General features: G+C 44.4%; 1 protein-coding gene across 1 annotated transcript in view; it reads right to left on the bottom strand.

Annotated features, from left to right (window-relative positions):
• Nucleotides 1-22,844, bottom strand: part of pik3r3b (phosphoinositide-3-kinase, regulatory subunit 3b (gamma)) — a 324,990-nt gene that overhangs the window by 188,314 nt on the left and 113,832 nt on the right. The window contains exons 3-4 of the mRNA XM_021599716.2: nt 21,486-21,578; nt 21,204-21,281 (exon numbers count right to left, since the gene is read on the bottom strand). Of these exons, the coding sequence (XP_021455391.1) occupies nt 21,204-21,281; nt 21,486-21,578 (171 nt within the window). The remainder of the gene's footprint in view (nt 1-21,203; nt 21,282-21,485; nt 21,579-22,844) is intronic.

Genomic DNA, 22,844 nt, shown 5'->3' with positions numbered 1-22,844 from the left:
TATCCGGGAGCGTAATCATAGCCTCAAGCTCATTACCATAACGCAACGTTTCCTATTCATGAAAATCGCAAATGAAATTAAATAAATACTGAAACACAAGCTTAGCCTTTTGTTAACAACACTGTCATCTCAGATTTTCAAAATATGCTTTAACCAAAGCTACACAAGCATTTGTGTAAGAGTATTGATAGCCTAGCATAGCATTAAGCCTAGCATTCAGCAGGCAACATTTTCACAAAAACAAGAAAAGCATTCAAATAAAATAATTTACCTTTGAAGAACTTCGGATGTTTTCAATGACGAGACTCTCAGTTAGATAGCAAATGTTCATTTTTTCCAAAAAGATTATTTGTGTAAGAGAAATAGCTCCGTTTTGTTCATCACGTTTGGCTAAGAAAAAAACCCGAAAATGCAGTCACTTACAACGCCAAACTTTTTTCCAAATTAGCTCCATAATATTGACAGAAACATGGCAAACGTTGTTTAGAATCAATCCTCAAGGTGTTTTTCACAATTCTATTCGATGAAAAATCATTCCTGGCAGTCGGTTTCGCATCAGAGGCAAACGGAAAAATACTGCAGCTGGAGATTACGCAATAATTGCGACGGAGGACACCAAGCGACCACCTGGTAAATGTAGTCTCTTATGGTCAATCTTCCAATGATATGCCTACAAATACGTCACAATGCTGCAGACACCTTGGGGAAAAGGTGGAAAAGGTAAGCTGACTCCTAGCTCCTCCACAGCCATATAAGGAGTCCTTGCCATGAGGAGGTTTCAAAAAATGCGGCACTTCCTGATTGTATTTTTATCTGGGTTTTTTCTGTAACATCAGTTCTGTGGCACTCACAGACAATATCTTTGCAGTTTTGGAAACGTCAGAGTGTTTTCTTTTCAAAGCTGTCAATTATATGCATAGTCAAGCATTTTTTCGTGACAAAATATCTTGTTTAAAACGGGAACGTTTTTCATCCCAAAAATTAAAAGAGCACCCTCTATATCGAAGAAGTTAAACCTTTCACCTTAGCAATACATGTCATTGGTCAGTAGGTGTAGTGTGTTGGACGCAGTCACTCATATATAGAGGTCTATAGAGCCTGTCTGCAGTCCTGATTTCTGTAACCGTTAGCTTACCTGTGTAATATTAACATAAGCTCAGGAACATTTGTTTTGCAAACATGTTTCTGTTTTATCAATTGCTGTGCTGATCAATGGGCAGTTTATTATTTCTGTCAAATTAACATGTAGCTTAAAATGACGTGTGTATTTGTATTTCTTTCTGCAATAAATATGGTGATGCTACAATAATACACATTTACAATAGGCCTATATCTAAAAAAACATACAACCTAATGACGTACATTATTTTAATAGCAGGACAATGTCCATTATTCCTCTCAAGAGTATGAATTAGGCTGCTGCCCATGGTCACCTCCAGCAGGCCGCACTGCGCCAAAAGTCCAGCACGGACCGTCACCACAGTCAGGCCCCGGTGTTCGCACCGGCTCTCGACCCGAAACCTGCCCCTCCGCCTGCCCTGCTGGAAGCTGGGCCCGCGGTTTGTGGGGCCATTCAAAGTCCTGAGGAGAGTGAACGAGGTGTGTTATAGGTTACAGCTTCCCCCCGATTACAATATTAACCCCTCGTTCCATGTGTCTCTCCTCAGGCCGGTGGAGGCTGGTCTGCTCCAGGAGTCTGAGGTGCGGGAGGTTCCTCCGCCCCCTTTGGACATTGAGGGGGCCCCCGGCGTACTCCGTTCGTTCCATCTTGGATTCGAGGCGTTGGGCGGTGGGCTTTTAGTACCTCATGGAGTGGGAGGGGTACGGTCCGGAGGAGAGGTGCTGGGTGCTTGGGGGGGGGGGGGGGGGGGTTACTGTCACGACTTCCACCGAAGTCGGCTCCTCTCCTTGTTCGGGCGGCGTTCAGCGGTCGACGTCACCGGCTTTCTAGCCATCGCCTCTCCATTTTTCATTTATCCATTTGTATTGTCTTGTTTTATACACCTGGTTTACAATTCCCAATCACACTGCATTTATTTATTCCTCTGTTCTCCCTCATGTCTTTGTGTGATATTGTTTGTGTGTTACGTGTTTTGTAGCGTGACAGGCAGGCGTTCATTATTTTCCGTGTTATTTTCACAAAGCTTTTTTGAATTGTTTTGTTTTGTGACTGTTTTTGTGCTCTTTACACTTTGCCTTGTTGGCTGGAGGTTTTTGACGCTGCTGCGTCCGTCTGTTATCTTTCTCCTGACAAAATAAAGTGTGTGCCTGTTCACAATTCCCTGCTCCCCTGCACCTGACTTCACCACAAGTACGCACACGCCTGACACTTAAGTACATTATTGACTGTCACAGCAGGTGACTCAGATAGCACGGCATGAAGTGGCACTAACTGATTGGTGTAGAGGGCCTGTGATACTTCTATCCCTGACATCCTAGTCATCCACCTTGGTGGAAACGACATGGGATACACAAAGGGGATGGAACTGGTGTGGCAGATGAGCAGATTTAGAGGTGGTCATCCAAATGTTTACCGGGACAACAGTGGTTTTCTCTGATATAACACAGCGGAGGAGCTGGATGTTCCAGTGTGGACCAGAAGATAAACAAGTGAACACATTTCAGGGAAGACAATCCGCAACCCTGCCATTACGCAATTATCCCTGGTATGTACCGTAGGGATGGAATGCATCTGATTGATGACATATCAATGACATGTTCCTTGAAAGTTGAGAGTTGGTATCTCAAGTCTACCCCGTTCTCTCCTCCGTAATACCAAGATGGAGAAGTGTGCAATTGCGCAAGATGGAGAAGTGTGCATTTCTGCATCTGCAGGAACCCCTAATACTAGTCTGTTGTTTTAGATTTTGGTCTCTGAGTTTCTGATATTGATGACACACATTTGTTTTGTAAGGATTCAAGTGTGTCTTACTGTCTTTCTTGGACTTGAGTTGCTTCACAAGGTATAATAAAGTAAGCGTTCAACACAACTTTTTTCCCCACAACCCTGGTTCTGGTTTCCTGGTTCTAGTAACTGTCCCTAAGTTCCCGGCACTGTTGTCAGTGTCACTAACCGTACTGTATGTTGTATAAGCAGTACTCTGCTGTTGGCTGTAACACAGGACACTTCCAGTAAATTCGACGCCCTCTCAGAGAGGAAAATATCGGTGAAGACGACAAGTCTCATTCCTGCATGTCAGTGTGTGTGTGGGTGTGTGTGACTGCCTGTGTGCGTGAATGTGAATTCATTCACTTCTCTGTCTACCCATCTGTCCTTGACATGCTGTTCAAGTATACAGGTATGCGTAGACACTAGGCCAGTGGCGAGGAAGGAAGTGCTGAGGGTTAAACAGTGAGGTCTGAGGGTAAGGAGGACTGGAGCCAGGACAGGACAGGGCTAGAGCACCCAACACAGAAAACACACAGCGCTCCCAGAAAAATAAACAGTCAGAACAGCATCAAACATAGAACAGCACCACAATGCCAACTGGCAAAAGATAATGAAGGAGAGAGATGATGATAGAGGGAGAAAGAATAGGGAGGGAGAGGTAGAGATAGAGGGATAGAGATAGAGAGGGAGACATGTTGGGAAACCGAGGGGCAGATTGAGAAAGAATGATCCACGCTTAGTGTTTCTCTGCTCTGTCATAAGAGGCCTGACTCCAAGAACATTGGACTGCTGCTGCTCTGCTAAGAGGTGACATCATCACCAGAGAGAGGGAGAGACGGATGCTTTACCTCCTCTCACACCACTGAGTGGAAGATAGCAGGAGGTGAGAGGACAAGTGGAAGTGGAGGGGAGAGAAGGGAAAGGGTTAGGACAAAATGTCAGAGGTACAAACTGCAGCAGACTAATTGGAACATAGTGTATAAAGTGTTACTGGGAGGATAGGATTGTGGAAGAATTTAGAGTGGAAAAGGACAACCTGATACACAATTATGCCACCATTGAGGGTAATGGCCTACCCATACAATATCCACCCCAGTACAGTGCTACTCTGCGTACTGTATCATCAGGAAGCAACACATGAGACAGCTGAGCTCAGCACTAGAATGTGTGAGGACTGAGAGCCCAGCTTTCCAATATAATATAATAATGTATTAGGGCTGATAGGAGTTAATGACAGGAGAGAATGACTAGAAGAGCCTCTCACGTCTCCGTCCAGGCTGACTAAGGAATTATACTGCTGAACAAATAGGCAAACAAATCGACAATACCACTGAGAGAGAGGCATCGCATCATCCCCTTCCCGCGGGGGGCAGGCTTTAACAGCGTTCCTTCCCCAGAAGGAAAAAAAGAAGGAAGTCGTAGCTCGCTTGGTGACAAACCACCGCTCCCTTTCTGTTAATCACGCAGCTTTAGTTAAATGACTGCTATAAAACAAAAGGCGTACGTACAGTAGCTAGGTAATGTAGGTAGGTATATGGCTGTGGTCTGTGTACGAGCGTAGGCAGCAGAAGAGCAGCTAGGAGAGAAATCCCCGGCCGACTGTAAAACCAACGCTGGCCTCTGATAGGTTATCGACGAGTGCATACGGCACACGGTGACAACACCTGAAGCCAATAGGAGAAGAGGAAGGAGTGGTTTAATTTGTGTTTTCCTGATCTTAATGGGTCCTGTCACAGTAGGGAGGGGAAAAGGGAATGATGATGAATGAGTGAATGAAAAAAGAGTGGGTGAAGAGGCAGAGAAGGTGGGAAGAAAGGGGGTGAAGGTATGACGTGGGTGTGTGTAGGCTCTCCGTGTCTTCATTGGGCATAAAGGGTGTGACTCTGTTCCTAGGCATCGTCCAGGCAGGATGGAGATGCTCGAAGAGGAGATGTGGAGGTTTGGGAGATTTGGTAACAGATTCTAACGTAGAACACGCCCACAGTGTCAACTGGCAAGATATAATGAAAAAGAGAAAGAGAGAGATGGTGACAGAGAAAGAGAGGGAGAAAGACAGGGAGACATATTGACATCATCTGAATCCAATAGGAGAAGAGGAAGGAGTGGAGGGAGTGGTTTTTATGTGTGATTTCCTGATCTCAGCGCATCCTGTCTCAGAGGTAGGGAGGGGAAAAAGGGATAGTGATGAATTAATGAATAAAAAAAGAGTGGGTGAAGAGGCAGAGAAGGTGTGAAGAAAGGGGTGAAGGTATGACATGGGTGTGTGTAGGCTCTCTGTATCTTCATCGGGCATAGAGGGTGTGACTCTGTTCCTAGGCATCATCCAGGCAGGATGGAGATGCCGAAGAGGAGATGAGGCGGTTCGGGTGATTTGGTAAAACTACAGATCCCAGTCCCAGGGTTTATTCATAAAAAATACAGGTGACTGGCTGTGTGTGAAACTATGAGTTGAACGTGTAACTATGTACGTGTGTGTGCGTGCTTGGTTGTGTCTGCTATTTCCAGGAGTAATAAGGAGAAATGTCTTAATCTGTTCTTGTCTAGTACTGTCTTTTTGCTAGCTAGGGCCATCTACTTTAAGTGCTGTCTGTCTTCCCAGAAGCCTACTTGGTGTGTGAACTTCTGAATGCTCATAACTTGCAGCTGATTGTTGAGATCAACCAGGATTAAGGGGCAGGGCAACTTGTGATTGTTGTTGTTTTGGTAATCAGTGGCTGTATTGAAGGGGGAGTGGTTTCTAATCTCCTATGCAATCAGCAATTAGTACCGGTAGGTATGCACTTCACCTCTATTAGGCAATTAGCGAGTTGTGTTAGTACGTCAATCTCCCCTGTGTTTTCAGCGGCGGTCTCATATAATTGTTCTGCAGAGTGTGTGTGTGTGTGTATGAGTCATCCTATCCAAAACTGTTCTCACTCTATGCCAGAGAAGTTGGCGTCTGGATGACTGCATGCATGTAATCAGCGTGATTCATATACCAGGTCTGTTACCGTGCAACTAAAACAACAAGGAGCGTGGGCATCACTCAACCAACAGTGTTGGGGATGCTACTCTGAAATCATAGTTTACCAAACTAGCAATTACTTCACACTGTAAGAAGTTAAGCTACACTAAAACTGCCCTTTTACTTAACTAATGCTACTTTGACAAAGTAGTTCACTACATCCAAACTGATTTGTGAAGAATTCTATCTAAATCTGAAATGTCATAGACTACAAATTGCAAGAACAGATCACTCTGGATTCAGATGATAACAGAATGTGTAATTTAGCCTATTAAACACCAGAAATATGTTTCAAGTGAGAATTAGGAAGATCTGATATTCTTGCCTACTTCACCCATATTTTATTTTATATTAAAAAAGTTGTGTGTCGTTCCAGTAGTTAGCTACACCGCTACATGGAAAAAATGTAAAACACTACCATGATTTGAATTTAGTTCAACTACCACCAAGCTCCTGCAAAATGTAGTTTATTACTCCCAAACACTGTTAACTAACAGCTAAAAACAGCTAGCTGTCACAATGTTAACGCCCGTGCCATTTACCAATCGGCAGTCTGCTCAATGAGGTAATGGTTCTAGACAGGTTTCACACACACACACACACACACACACACACACACACACACACACACACACACACACACACACACACACACACACACACACACACACACAAACTCAGCAAAAAAATAAATATCTTCACAGATCTTCATTGTAAAGGGTTTCCCATGCTTGTTCAATGAACCATAAACAATGAATGAACATGCAACTGTGGAACGGTCGTTAAGACAATAACAGCTTACAGACGGTAGGCAATTAAGGTCACAGTTATGAAAAATTAGGACACTAAAGATGCCTTTCTACTGACTCTAAAAAACACCAAAAGAAAGATGCCCAGGGTCCCTGCTCATCTGCGTGAACGTGCCTTAGGCATGCTGCAAGAGGACTGCAGATGTGGCCAGGGCAATAATTGCAATGTCCGTACTGTGAGACGCCTAAGACAGCGCTACAGGTAAAGAGGACGGACAGCTGATCGTCCTCGCAGTGGCAGACCATGTGTAACAACACCTGCACAGGATCAATACATCCGAACATCACACCTGCGGGACAGGTACCGGATGGCAACAACAACTGGCCGAGTTACACCAGGAATGCACAATCCCTCCATCAGTGCTCAGACTGTCCGCAATAGGCTGAGAGAGGATGGACTGAGGGCTTGTAGGCATGTTGTAAGGTAGGTCCTCACCAGACATCACCGGCAACAACGTCGCCTATGGGCACAAACCCACCGTCGCTGGACCAGACAGGACTGGCACAAAGTGTTCTTCACTGACGAGTCGCAGTTTTGTCTCACCAGGGGTGATGGTCAGATTCGCGTTTATCGTCAAAGGAATGAGTGTTACACCGAGGCCTGTACTCTGGAGCAGGATCGAGGTGGAGGGTCCGTCATGGTCTGGTGCGGTGTGTCACAGCATCATCGGACTGAGCTTGCTGTCATTGCAGGCAATCTCAATGCTGTGCGTTACAGGGAAGACATCCTCCTCCCTCATGTGATACCCTTCCTGCAGGCTCATCCTGACATGACCCTCCAGCATGACAATGCCACCAGCCAACTGCTAGTTCTGTGAGTGATTTCCTGCAAGACAGGAATGTCAGTGTTCTGCCATGGCCAGCGAAGAGCCCGGATCTCAATCCCATTGAGCATGTCTGGTACCTTTTGGATCGGAGGGTGAGGACTAGGGCCACCCCGCTCCCCCAGAAATGTCCGGGAACATGCAGGTGCCTTGGTGGAAAAGTGGGGTAACATCTCACAGTAAGAACTGGCAAATATGGTGCAGTCCATGAGGAGGAGATGCACTGCAGTACTTAATGCAGCTGGTGCCCATACCAGATGCTGACTGTTACTTTTGATTTTGACCCCCCCGCCCCCCCTTTGTTCAGGGACACATTATTCCATATCTGTTAGTCACGTCTATGGAACTGGTTCAGTTTCTGTCTCAGTTGTTGAATCTTGTTATGGTCATACAAATATTTACACATGTTAAGTTTGCTGAAAATAAACTCAGTTGACAATGAGAGGACGTTTCTTTTTTAGTTTATATATACAGTGGCTTGTGAAAGTATTCACCCCCTTGGCATTTTCCTATTTTGTTGCCTTACAACCTGGAAATAAAATAATTTTTTGGGTAGGGGTTTGTATAATTTTATTTACACAACATGCCTACCACTTTGAAGATGCAAAATATTTTTTTTCTTGTGAAACAAACACCGTGGTCCAGGTCTTTCGAAGGCTGTGACAGAAATTCCCACCACAAACGGACCAAGCAGCGTGGTGGGAGGAGGACCTCCTAAATGGCAGGGGATCCTGGGCATGGGAGGAGATCCTGGCGGGAAAGGATCGCCTGCTGTGGGAGCAGCTGGAAGCAGAGAGGAAGGGGGAGGCAGCGAGAAAGAGGGCCCAGGTTTACACAGGGTCACGGCTGGCACTAAAGACCGGGAGGCCACTCCAAAAAATGTTTTTGGGGGGGCACATGGGAAGTGTGGCAGAGTCAGGATTCAGACCTGAGCCAACTCCCCGTGCTTACCGGGGCGAGCATGTGACTGGTCATGCACTGTGTTATGGGGTGATGCGCACGGTGTCTCGAGTGAGCATTCACAGGCCGGTGTGCTCTGTGCCAGCGTCCCGCATTTGCCGGGTGGAAGTGGACATCCAGCCAGAACGGGTTGTGCCAGCTCTGCGCTCGAGGCCGCCAGTGCGCCTCCATGGCCCAGTGTATCTGGTGCCTCTGCCAAGAACTAAGCCTGCTCCAGTGATGATCCATGGCACGAAGCCTCTAGTGATGATCCAGGGCACGAAGCCTCCAGTGATGATCCATGGCAAGAAGCCTCCAGTGATGATCCATGGCAAGAAGCCTCCAGTGATGATCCATGGCACGAAGCCTCCAGTGATGATCCATGGCAAGAAGCCTCCAGTGATGATCCATGGCAAGAAGCCTCCAGTGGTGATCCAAGGCACGAAGCCTCCAGTGAGGAGTCATGGCACGAAGCCTCCAACGACTGCCTCCAAGTCCGGAGCCTCCAGAGACGGCCTCCAGTCCGGGGCCCGCAATGAAGGCGCCCAGTCCGGGACCCGCTCCCCAGTCCAGGGTCAGCGATGAGGGTCCCCGCACCAGAGGTGCCACCAAAGTGGGGTGAGCCAGTGGTGGAGCGGGGTCTGCGTCCTGCACCTGAGCCACCACCGCGGATGGATGCCCACCCAGACCCTCCCCTATAGGTTCAGGTTTTGCGGCCGGAGTCCGCACCTTTGGGGGGGGGGGGGGGTACTGTCACGCCCTGACCGTAGAGAGCCTTTTAATGTCTCTATTTGGTTTTGTCAGGGTGTGATTTGGGGTAGGCATTCTAGGTTTCGTTTTCTATGATTTGTGTTTCTATGTTTTGGCCGGGTATGGTTCTCAAACAGGGACAGCTGTCTTTCGTTGTCTCTGATTGGGAACCATACTTAGGTAGCCCTTTTCCCTACTTTCTGTGTGGGAAGTTGTCTTTGTTTGTTGGCACTATAGCCTTGAGCTTCATGGTTGATTTTTGGATTGTTTATTGTTTCGGATATTTTTTTATAACCCAACCCTGATCTGTACTTCTCTACAACTTTGTCCCTGACCTGTTTGGAGAGCTCCTTGGTCCTTGGTGCCCCTTGCTTAGTGGTGTTGCAGACTCTAGGGCCTTTCAGAACAGGTGTATATATACTGAGATCATATAACACACAGATTGCATGCAGGTGGACTTTATTTCTTATTAGGTGACTTCTGAAGGTAATTGGATGCACCAGATCTTATTTAGTGCTTCATATCAAAGGGGGTGAATACATATGCACGCACCACTTTTACAGAAAAAAAATAATAATTCATTTCACTTCACCAATTTGGACTATTTTGTGCATGTCTATTACATGAAATCCAAATAAAGATCAATTTAAATTACAGGCTATAATGCAACAAAATCGTAAAACACTTTTGCAAGGCACTGTATATACAGTATACACACACACACGCACACACACAAGCACACACACAATCATGCACTCTGTGGCCATCATGCTGTTCATTGACTATACCTCAGTCTTCAACACCATAGTACCCTCCAAACTCATAATTAAGGTACGAAACAACACCTCCACTTCACTGGTCCTCAACACAGTGGCCCCACAAGAGTGCATGCTCAGCTCCCTCCTGCTCTCCCTGTTCACCCATCACTCAGAGGCAACACAGGCCTGCAACTCAATCATCAAGTTTGCAGAGTTTACACAACAGTAGTAGGCCTGATTACTAACAGTGACGAGACAGCCTACAGGGAGGCGGTGAGGGCCCTGGCAGGGTGGTGCCAGGAAAATAACCTCTCCCTCAACGTCAACAAAACGAAGGAGCTGATTGGGGACTTCAGAAAACAGCAGAGGGAGCACCCCCCCATCCACATCGACCTGACCGCAGTGGAGAAGGTGAATAGCTTCAAGTTCCTCGGTGTACACATCACTGACAATATGAATTGGCCGACCCACACAGACAGTGTGGTGAAGGCGGCGCAACAGCGCCTCTTCAACTTCAGGAGGCTGGAGAAATTTGGCTTGGCCCCTAAGACCCTCACAAACTTTTACAGATGCACAATCGAGAGCATCCTATCTCTACCACAGGCATCCAAATGGCCCCCATAAAGTTTGAGGCGGTCGCCGACTGGCCCCGTCCCACCTTTTATGTTTTATAAGCAACTTTCATTCATGGAGCTCAAGGGACGTTTCACCTCCGGACCCATCCTCGTTCATCCTGATCCTACTCATCCCTCTGTGGTAGAGGTGGAAGCCTCGGACACCAGAGCAGGGGCAGTCCTTCACAGTGGAACAAGGAGGACAAGAAACTGCACCCATGCGCCTTTCTCTTGAAGCGGTTCTCGCCAGGGGAATGCAACCAGGAGCTCTTGGCAGATAAGTAGGCCCTTGATGGATGGAGACACTGGTTGGAGGGGGAACCTCAACCTTTCATGATCTGGACGGATCATAAAAACTTGGTCTCCATTCAAGAAGCCAAGAGGTTGAACCCTCGCCAGGCTAGGTGGGCTCTGTTTTTTAACAAGTTCGATTTCACACTAGCCTATCGCCCAGGATCCAAGAATCAGAAAGCAGACGCTCTGTCCCGCCAACATGATGTCTCTAACGAGGAGAGGGACTCCGAGCCCACCATCCACAGCTCCCACAATGTGGCCCCTGTTATATGGAGTATTGAGACCAGGGTACGACAAGCCCAGACCCGAGAACCTGACCCTGGCGGGGGTCCCACTAACAGACATAACGTTCCACGATCAGCGTGTTCCCGAGTACTACAACCGGGACATTCCTCTAAATTAACTGGGCATCCAGGGGTTAATCGGACACTGGAGTTCAAGAGGCGGAAATTCTGGTGGTCCAACATGATTGAAGATGTGAGATCCTTTGTAGAAAGAGGAGGAAGGGAAGCGCTACTAAGGTACACAATAGGACATTTTGGTAGATTTGTTTTGTTTTTTGGTAGATTTTTTGTGAGATCCTGTGTTGTGGCCTGTTCCACCTGTGCCCAAAGCAAGTCCACATGACAGCGACTGGCTGGGTCACTACAACCTCTGCCCATCCCCAGTCTGCCCTGGTCCCACCTGTCCGTAGACTTTATCCCAGGGCTACCTCCATCCCAAGGGCTTACCACTATCCTGGTGGTCGTTGATCGTTTCTCCAAGGCAGCCCATTTCATTGTCTTACCCAACATGCCTTCAGCGAAGTAGACCGCTGATCTCATGATTACCCATATATTTCGACTACATGGACTTCCCCAGGATATTATCTCGGATCGTGGGCCCCAGTTCGCCGCACGGTATTGGAAAGCCCCCTGCTCCCTGTTGGGGGCGTCAGTGAGTCTCTCCTCTAGATTCCACCCACAGTCGAATGGGAAAATGGAGCGGGCCAACCAGGAGCTGGAGAAGTTCCTCCTCTGCTTTGTCTCCATCCAGGCAAGCAACTGGAGCAAGTTCCTTGTCTGGGAGGAATATGCTCACAACACACTGCAGAACTCGTCCACTGGACTGTCGCCGTTCTAGTGTCAGTTCGGGTTCACCTCCCCCCACTTTTTCCTGAAGAAGAGGCCGAAGCGTTGGTGTCATCAGCCGAGGCGTTCATTTGACAGAGTCAATGTGCACCGGTTAGTCGAGGTAATTGAGGTAGGTAGAGTTAAGGTAGGTAGAGTTAAAGTGACTATGCATAGATAATAAACAGAGAGTAGCAACGTAAAAGAGGAGGAGGGGGGGGCAATGCAAATAGTCTGGGTAGCCATTTGATTAGCTGTTCAGGAGTCTTATGGTTTGGTGTTAAAAACTGTTAAGAAGCCTTTTGGACCTAGGCTTGGCGTTCCGGCACTGCTTGCCGTGCGGTAGCAAAGAGAAAAGTCTATGACTAGGGTGGCTGAAGTCATTGATCATTTTTAGGGCCTTCCTCTGACACTGCCTGTTATAGAGGTCATGGATGGCAGGAAGCTTGGCCCCAGTGATGTACTGAGCCGTACACACTACCCTCTGTAGTGCCTTGCGGTCGGAGGCCGAGCAGTTGCCATACCAGGCAGTGATGCAACCAGTCAGGATGCGCTCGATGGTGTAGCTGTATAACTTTTTGAGGATCTGAGGACCCATGCCAAATCTTGTCAGACTCCTGAGGGGGAATAGGCTTTGTCGTACTCTCTTCACGACTGTCTTGGTGTGTTTGGACCATGATAGTTTATTGGTGATGTGGACACCAAGGAACTTGAAGCTCCCAACCTGCTCCACTACAGCCCCGTCGATTAGAATGGGGGCGTGCTCGGGCCTCCTTTTTCTATAGTCCACAATCATCTCCTTTGTCTTGATCACGTTGAAGGAAAGGTTGTTGTCTGGGCACCGCACAGCCAGGACCTCCTTCCTAAAGGCTGTCTCATCGTTGTCGGTGATCAGGCCTACCACTGTTGTGTCATCGGCAAACTTAATGATGGTGTTGGAGTCGTGCCTGGCCGTGCAGTCATGAGTACAGGAGGGGAATGAGCACGCACCCCTGAGGGTCTCCAGTGTTGAGGATTCTATTATTATAATAATAATTCCATAATTTTACTTTTAGATTTGTGCGTATTGTTGTGAATTGTTAGATACTACTGCACTTTTGGAGCTAGGAACACAAGCATTTCGATACACCCACAATAACATCTGCTAAATATGTGTATGTGAGCAATACAATTTGATTTGACTTTGATTTGATACCTTGTCCATGCCAAATTGCTGAGAGGGTTGTGGAATAGCGTGAGAGCTTATGCCCTATGTAACAGCTCCCTATTACATAACAACAGGACCCATGCACTGAAGAGAACACCTCAGCCAAAACACAGAGAGGAAAACTGTCTGCATGGAAACTGCCTTTCTCAGAAATACATTATCCTACCCCCATCCCGTGTACCATTAACACTTCCTACATAACAAAGACCTTACCACACTGCACAAAGAGACATTCTCAGAGAGAGAGAGACAGAGAGATTTCTGTCTAGCTGTTTTTCTAATATTCTCTCTCTGTTTTATCTGTTCCATTAGTAATGTCTTCCTCCCACTCTTCCTCTCCCCACTAAGAGCATTGGACGTGTGCCTTTACAGGTATGCATGTATAAGAGTCATGTGTCAACCCATTTCTATACATTATTTCCCTCTCCCATGTCTACTCCTGGTCACATATATGACCTGTTCATGTATGTTAGCTAGCCTTGCTCTTTCCATGCCTGTAATGTATGTGCATATGTGTGCATTTCTGCATGTACTGTACATTTGTGTTGAATTCTCTCATCCCTATTTATGTCTGCCAATATGTATGTCTGTATCAACTATATTACTGGGAGTCAACTCTTCTTTGTCAATTTCTTTGATTACATACACGTCTTTACCCTCGCATTGACCCCTTATTTCCCCCGGGATGAGGAGGCCAAGTGTGTGTGTGTGTTTGTTTGTGTGCAAACCTATACCACTCTAAACAACTATCATAAATAGAATTCAAAAGAGAAATATTACTTTTTGCAGTGAAGATTCATATAGGTTCATTGATGATAAATAATGAAACAGTTATAGTTCTGCAACCTTTATAGACCATAGAGACAGGATTGGGAAGTAACTAATTACATGTAATCTGATTATTCAACAACAAAAAAACTAGTCGGTTACGTTACCAACAAAAATATTGTAATCAGATTACTTTTGAAAAATTGCGTTTCAAATGTGTTTGATGAATTCTTTTTGTCTTCTTCCAATGACCCTTAAAGGGAAAGTAATCCAAAAGTAATCAGATTAAGTTACTGAGTTTAGGTAATCCAAAATTGACATTACTGATTACAATTTTGGACAGGTAGACACCTAGTAACTGTAACATATTACATTTAAAAAGTAACCTACCCAACCATGCATAGAAACTTAAATTGTTTGTCTCAACCTTGATTCAGTGTCATTTTGATTATGCCTGCTCTGCTTGGTATTGTGGGCCATCAAAAAGCTGAAAAGGGGAAATGCCAGTCATGTAAATAATGTTATCAGGTATATGCTGAATGACCCCCCAAGGACCCTCATGGGGTACAGGAGTTCCAGGAGGTGGGCTTGTTGCCTTTGGAGTCCAGAGTGGGCCAACTTAAACTCAATCTTATGTTTGACCTCTTAAAAGATCGTGCCTCAGGATATATGAAAAACAACATTGATATGGTCTGTAACCGTTACAATACCAGAGCTAGTGTTACAGTGCCTTGCGAAAGTATTCGGCCCCCTTGAACTTTGCGACCTTTTGCCACATTTCAGGCTTCAAACATAAAGATATAAAACTGTATTTTTTTGTGAAAAATCAACAACAAGTGGGACACAATCATGAAGTGGAACGACATTTATTGGATATTTCAAACTTTTTTAACAAATCAAAAACTGAAAAATTGGGCGTGCAAAATTATTCAGCCCCCTTAAATGAATACTTTGTAGCGCCACCCTTTGCTGCGATTACAGCTGTAAGTCGCTTGGGGTATGTCTCTATCAGTTTTACACATCGAGAGACTGACATTTTTTCCCATTCCTCCTTGCAAAACAGCTCGAGCTCAGTGAGGTTGGATGGAGAGCATTTGTGAACAGCAGTTTTCAGTTCTTTCCACAGATTCTCGATTGGATTCAGGTCTGGACTTTGACTTGGCCATTCTAACACCTGGATATGTTTATTTTTGAACTATTCCATTGTAGATTTTGCTTTATGTTTTGGATCATTGTCTTGTTGGAAGACAAATCTCCGTCCCAGTCTCAGGTCTTTTGCAGACTCCATCAGGTTTTATTCCAGAATGGTCCTGTATTTGGCTCCATCCATCTTCCCTGTCCCTGCTGAAGAAAAGCAGGCCCAAACCATGATGCTGCCACCACCATGTTTGAAAGTGGGGATGGTGTGCTCAGGGTGATGAGCTGTGTTGCTTTTACGCCAAACATAACGTTTTGCATTGTTGCCAAAAAGTTACATTTTGGTTTCATCTGACCAGGGCACCTTCTTCCACATGTTTGGTGTGTCTCCCAGGTGGCTTGTGGCAAACTTTAAACGACACTTTTTCTGGATATCTTTAAAAAATGGCTTTCTTCTTGCCACTCTTCCATAAAGGCCAGATTTGTGCAATATACGATTGATTGTTGTCCTATGGACAGAGTCTCCCACCTCAGCTGTAGATCTCTGCAGTTCATCCAGAGTGATCATGGGCCTCTTGGCTGCATCTCTGATCAGTCTTCTCCTTGTATGAGCTGAAAGTTTAGAGGGACGGCCAGGTCTTGGTAGATTTGCAGTGGTCTGATACTCCTTCCATTTCAATATTATCGCTTGCACAGTGCTCCTTGGGATGTTTAAAGCTTGGGAAATCTTTTTGTATCCAAATCCGGCTTTAAATTTCTTCACAACAGTATCTCGGACCTGGTGTGTTCCTTGTTCTTCATGATGCTCTCTGCGCTTTTAACGGACCTCTGAGACTATCACAGTGCAGGTGCATTTATACGGAGACTTGATTACACACAGCACACAGGTGGATTGTATTTATCATCATTAGTCATTTAGGTCAACATTGGATCATTCAGAGATCCTCACTGAACTTCTGGAGAGAGTTTGCTGCACTGAAAGTAAAGGGGCTGAATAATTTTGCACGCCCAATTTTTCAGTTTTTGATTTGTTAAAAAAGTTTGAAATATCCAATAAATGTCGTTCCACTTCATGATTGTGTCCCACTTGTTGTTGATTCTTCACAAAAAAATACAGTTTTATTTCTTTATGTTTGAAGCCTGAAAAGTGGCAAAAGGTCGCAAAGTTCAAGGGGGCCAAATACTTTCGCAAGGCACTGTAGTTTTAAAAAGCAGGCAAAGGTTTTCATTTGGACAAGTTTGTCTAAGTTAAACCACTCCACTGCCCCTTGTGTCCCCTACTGCTGGTCAGGTGTATGTATTTGAGTGATAGATATTATGTGCAATGAATAAATCGTTTTTTAAGGTCGAAATGTGAAATGAAAATGGTTGATTTTTAAGGTTAGGGAAAAGTGCAGGGAATAGTGTCACTTTCCAGGATGTCAATATAAATTAATGCATTTATGGTTGTTTATAATTTTGTCTTGCCTTTTAATCATTTATGTGTTATTGTTTTTACCATCGAGGACCACTTTGGAAACAAGTGTTTTAATTCATACGTAAATGATACAACATTGCACATTTTGTTGTCTGTTACATAAATACATTCAATTCAATTCAATAGAGATAACTAAACCATTGCGATCTTATAATTCTATACTGTATGTGTTCTACATGTAGTTCTATGTCTGAAACTGCGTACATGCTACAGTGGCTTGCGAAAGTTTTTGCCCCCCTTGGCATTTTTCCCATTTTGTTGCCTTTACAACCTGGAATTAAAATGGATTTTTTTTGGGGGGGGGGGGGGGTTGTATCATTTGATTTACACAACATGCCTACCACTTTGAAGACGCAAAATATTTGTCTTTATTGTGAAACAAACAAGAAACAACACAAAAAAACAGAAAACTTGAGCGTGCATAACTATTCACCCCCCCAAGTCAATACTTTGTAAAGCCACCTTTTGCAGCAATTACAGCTGCAAGTCTCTTGGAGTATGTCTCTATAAGCTTTGCACATCTAGCCACTGGGATTTCTTCATAGGCAAAACTGCTCCAGCTCCTTCAAGTTGGATAGGTTCCGCTGGTGTACTGCAATCTTTAAGTCATACCACAGATTCTCAATTGGATTGAGGTCTGGGCTTTGACTAGGCCATTCCAAGACATTTAAATCTTTCTTAAACCACTCAAGTGTTGCTTTAGCAGTATGTTTAGGGTGATTATCCCGCTGGAAGGTGTAGCTCGGTCCCAGTCTCAAATCTCTGGAAGACTGAAACAGGTTTCCCTCAAGAATTTCCCTGTATTTAGCGCCATCCATAATTCCTTCAATTCTGACCAGTTTCCCAGTCCCTGCTGATGAAAAACATCCCCACATCATGATGCTGCCACCACCATGCTTCACTGTGGAGATGGTGCTGTCGGGGTGATGAGAGGTGTTGGTTTGTGCCAGACATTGCGTTTTCCTTGATGGCCAAAAAGCTACATTTTAGTCTCATCTGACCAGAGTACCTTCTTCCATATGTTTCGGGAGTCTCCGACATGCCTTTTGGCGAACACCAAATCTGCTCTCTTATTTTTTTCTTTAAGTTGGGGCTATGGGGGAAAAGGAGTTCCCTAAAGGAAAAAAATACTATTTAGAAATATTTAACTTTCACACATTAACAAGTCCAATACAGCAAATGAATGATAGACATCTTGTTAATCTACCCATCGTGTCCGATTTTCAAAATGTTTTACAGCTAAAACACAACATATATTTATGTTAGATGACCACCAAATTCAAAAACACACAGAGCGATATTTCACAGTCACAAAAGCATAAATATAGATAAAATGAATCACTAACCTTTGATTATCTCCATCAGATGACACTCATAGGACATCATGTTATACATGTATTGTGTGTTTTGTTCGATAATGTGCATATATATATAAAAAATCTCAGTTTACATTGGCGCAATGTAGTAATGTTTTGATTCCAAAACATCCAGTGATTTTGCAGAAATACTAACAATAAACATTGATAAAAGATGCAAGTGTTATTCACAGAATTAAAGATGAATGTATCCTCTATGCAACCGCTGTGTCAGATTTCCAATTTTTTTTTACAGAAAAATAATAATCTGAGAACGGCGCTCAGAATCCAAAGAAATAGCTGCCATTTTGGCGTCAACAGAAGCTACAAAAAACACTATAAATATTCACTTATCTTTGAATATCTTCATCAGAAGGCAGTTCCAGGAATCCCAGTTCGACAATAAATGACTGATTTGTTCCATAAAGTTCCAAAAAGCCCATAATTTAGCCACTTGTTGTTAGCTTGTTCAGCCCAGCATTCAATCCTCAAAAAGCACGAGCAATTCCTCTAGACAAAAACTCAAAAAGTTCCGCTACAGGTCGTAGAAACGAGTCAAATGATGTATGCAATCCATATTTAGGTTGTTTTAAACATTGATCAGCCATAAGGTTCCAACCGGAGAATTTAATTGTCTGAAGAAAAGCATAGAAACGCAAGAACACTCTCTCGTGACCACGCGTAATGAAACCGAGGCTTTCTGCCAGACCACCCACTCAAAGAGCTATTATGAGCCCCACCTTTATAGTAGAATCATACAACCAGAATCTAAAGACGGTGACATATTGTGGAAGCCCTAGAAAGTGCATTCTCATCCATATCTAAAGGTGGACATCCAATGGCACTGTTTTCTAAATTGAGTTCTTTTTTCCTGTTTGGATTTCGTCTCAGGTTTTTGTCTGCCATTACTCTGGGAACACCTTTCATCCAAAAGTGAAAATGGTCCCCCCTAGCCTCAACAGGTTTTAAGCAATGGCTTTTTTTTGTCCTATGGACAGATACTCCAATCTCCGCTGTGGAGCTTTGCAGCTCCTTCAGGGTAATCTATGGTCTCGTTGTTGCCTCTCTGATTAATGCCCTCCTTGCCTGGTCCATGAGTTTTGGTGGGTGGCACTCTCTTGGCAGGCTTGTTGTGGTGCCATATTCTTTCCATGTTTTTAATAAAGGATTTAATGGTGTTCTGTGGGATGTTCAAAGTTTCTGATATGTTTTTATAACCCAGCCCTGATCTGTACTTCTCCACAACGTTGTCCCTGACCTGTTAGGAGAGCTCCTTGGTCTTCATGGTGCCCTTGCTTAGTGGTGTTGCAGTCTCTGGGGCCTTTCAGAACAGGTCTATCTATACACAGATCATGTGACAGATCATGGGACACTTAGACTGCACACAGGTGGGCTTTATTTAACTAATAATGTGACTTCTGAAGGTAATTGGTTGCACCAGATCTTATTTAGGGGCTTCATAGCAAAGAGGGTGAATACATATGCATGCACCACTTTTCAGTTTTTTATTTATATTTATTTTTTGAAACAAGTTTTTTTGTGTGTGTGTGTGTGTGTCCATTACATGAAATCCAAATAAAAATAAATGTAAATTACAAGTTGTAATGCAACAAAATAGGACAAATGCCAACAGAGATGAATACTTTTGCCAGGCAATGTATGTGTTATTTTGTGTATGATATGCTGAGTGTGTATGAGATGATGTGTGTCATATTGTGTATTATAAACCGGGTAGTTTGTGTACTGGATACTGATTGTCTGAAAGCTGTGGTATTCCAGACAACATACCACGGGTATGACGCAACATCACGTGTTTACTGTTCTAATTATGTTGGTAACCAGTTTATAATAGCAATAAGGCACCTTGGGGGTTTGGGGTATATGGCCAACATACCACTGCTAAGGGCTGTATCCAGGCACTCCACTTTGGCCATATTATGAATCTTTAGACGTACAAGTTACCATACCTGGTCTCAGGGATGGCTAACTATGGAAATCCCTTCGGTTTACTCAGTTAGGTAAATCTGTTTTAATTGTCTTTGGACCCTGTGTATGGAACAACCTACAGCATTCCCTACAACTGGGTGTTCTGGTGCCTCTTGGGCAGACCTCCTTGCCTTAGGAATGTGACTGTTTTTCTTGAATATTTGTATTACACTGTATTTTATTTTGTAAATTGTGTTAATGCAGGGTTCCATTGCAAAAGTCTCAATTAGTCTCAATGTTGTTCAACATGCTCTCACAGTCTCACTGCAGAATTAGGCATTTCAAGTTAGTGTCCATCACTAGTCATGGGATTACACCCATCCACCAACTCCATCCACAATACCCTTGCAAAACTCAAACGTACTTTATGGTAATAGCGCTCACTGTTGCCCCTAGGTATGGATAGAAGTCCAATTTTGAAGTCATATTAGAAAATATACCACACCCCCTCTGGCCTTATTGCTTATTTAGATGTGGGAGTGTATAAGATGCTGTGTATACCATTGTGCCTCTACTGGTTCTGTCACCACTGTGTTTGTAATGCTGTGGGCTCGATGGGTCTCAGATAGAGTTATGTTCTGCCTGCGCAAATATTACAGAGTCAGAGCACTCCCTTGTGGAGCCAGCCTGAACTTCAGCACAAACTTTCCCAACTTTCTCTCTACTGAGATAGACTACCAATTCTGGCTATCAGCAGTAATCTACTGTATGCCTTCTGTATGAGTCAGCACCCCGGAGAGATGCTGTACTGAGAGGTTATATTCAAGACTTATTAGGCCCAGTGAGTCCGTTAAATACCTAGCAGGTTGACACCTGTTGAGTTGACATGCTGCAAATTCTGCATACAAATACTGCAACTCCACAACTCCTCAAATACTGCAACTCCACAACTCCTCAAATACTGTAACTCCACAACTTGTGCCCTGACATGAGAAAAAAACGACTTAGTTTGTAGTTGCACAGATAGTATGAACCTGTGTTATGTAGGGTTAAGGTACATGTGCTATGTAGGATTATGTACCTGTGTTGTGTAGGGGTTTGTAGGATTGATGTACATGTGCTGTGTAGGGTTATGTAGGGTTTATGTACCTGTGTTATGTATGGGGTTTGTAGGATTGATGTACATGTGCTGTGTAGGGTTATGTAGGGTTTATGTACCTGTGTTATGTACGTTATGTAGGGTTTTATGTACATTTTACATTTAAATTATTTAGCAGACGCTCTTATTCAGTAGTCAGTGCATACACCTGTTTTATGTAGTGTTATGCAGGGGTTTATGCACCTGTGTCAAGAGCCTGTCTCAGTTCTGGGGGTCCGGTGGAGGCTGGGGGCGTCCGGTACAGTGGCTCACTCTCCAAGCCTAGACAAGAGAGGGGCAGAGGAATTAGTGAAAATAGTTACATTTCAATGCATCCACAAAATACTTTAGGCCTACTACATAATAATTCTATAGTCATAAAGATGCATTTGAAGAGATCAAACATGGAGTCATAACAATTCCTGAATTGTGTACAATATAAATTACCAACATGTTTTTTTTCCTCTAAGTTGTGGAAGTTTTTACCTTGTCTCTCCAGAGCTTCTATCAGCCTGTGTAGCGCCACAGGAGCCTGTTCAGGCAGAGCACACACCTCTGGGGCCTCCCTTGGCCCCCCACCTAGAGAGAGAGACAGCAAGAGAGAGAGAGAGAGAGAGAGAGAGATGGGAGAGAGGGGGAGAGAGAGAGATAAAGAGGAAGAGAGGGAAAGGGAGGAAGAGAGAGAGAACAATGATCAGCGATGCTACACACATAAGACATACGCACTGAATCAAGCGAAACACAAGAAGACAAGCATATTCCCTTAGTGCTTCACTTTGCTGACCCACACACAACCACATAGTAGAACAGGAAAAATTGTGTGTGTGTGTGAGAGAGAGAGAGAGAGAGAGAGAGAGAGAGAGAGAGAGAGAGAGAGAGAGAGAGAGAGAGAGAGAGAGAGAGAGAGAGAGAGAGAGAGAGAGAGAGAGAGAACAGAAAGAGTGAGATAGGTTTGCATGTGCATGCTTAAATCTTTGACCTGCACCATCTCTGTGCATCTCTGTCTATTTCAGGAGCAGCATTTCAATTCCGCTCTCCTGCTCCGTGTGACAAATGCACTCTCCCCACTCACACATGCCACCTTCATCTTTTACCCCCATCCCACTGTGTGTGTGTGAGAGAGAGATATTTTTTTTAAACAATACATTTCACAACACATTAAGTGTGTGCCCCCAGGCCACTACTCTACTACAACATATCTACCACACAAAATCCATGCGTACATGTTTGTATAGTGCGTATGTTATCATGTCTGTGTGTGTGTCTCTTCACAGTCCCTGCTGTTCCATAATGTGTATTTTACATGATGTGGAATAGAGTTCCATGGAGCCATGGCGCTATGTAGTACTGCGCGCCTCCCAAAGTCTGTTCTGGACTTGGGGACTGTGAAGAGACCTCTGGTGACATGTCTTGTAAGGTATACATAAGTGTCCGAGCTGTGTGCGTTCAACATGTCAATACCTCTCACAAATACAAGTATTGATGAAGTCAATCTCTCCTCTACTTTCAGCCAGTAGAGATTGGCATGCATATTATTAATGTTAGCTCTCCATGTACATTTAATGGCCAGCAGTGCTGCTCTGTTCTGGGCCAAGTGTAATTTTCCTAAGTCCCTCTTTGTGGCACCTGACCACACAACTGGACAGTAGTCCAGGTGCGACAAAAACAGGGCCTGTAGGACCTGCCTTGTTGATAGCGTTGTTAAGAAGGCAGAGCAGTGCTTTATTATGGACAGACCTCTTTCCATCTTAGCTACAGTTGCATCAATATGTTTTGACCATTACATTTTACAATCCTGGGTTACACAAGCAGTTTAGTCTCCTCAACTTGCTAAATTTTCACATT

This window comes from Oncorhynchus mykiss, chromosome 30 (assembly GCF_013265735.2).
Source record: "Oncorhynchus mykiss isolate Arlee chromosome 30, USDA_OmykA_1.1, whole genome shotgun sequence".
NCBI classification, from domain to species: domain Eukaryota; kingdom Metazoa; phylum Chordata; class Actinopteri; order Salmoniformes; family Salmonidae; genus Oncorhynchus; species Oncorhynchus mykiss.
This window is presented reverse-complemented; position numbering and strand designations above follow the sequence as displayed.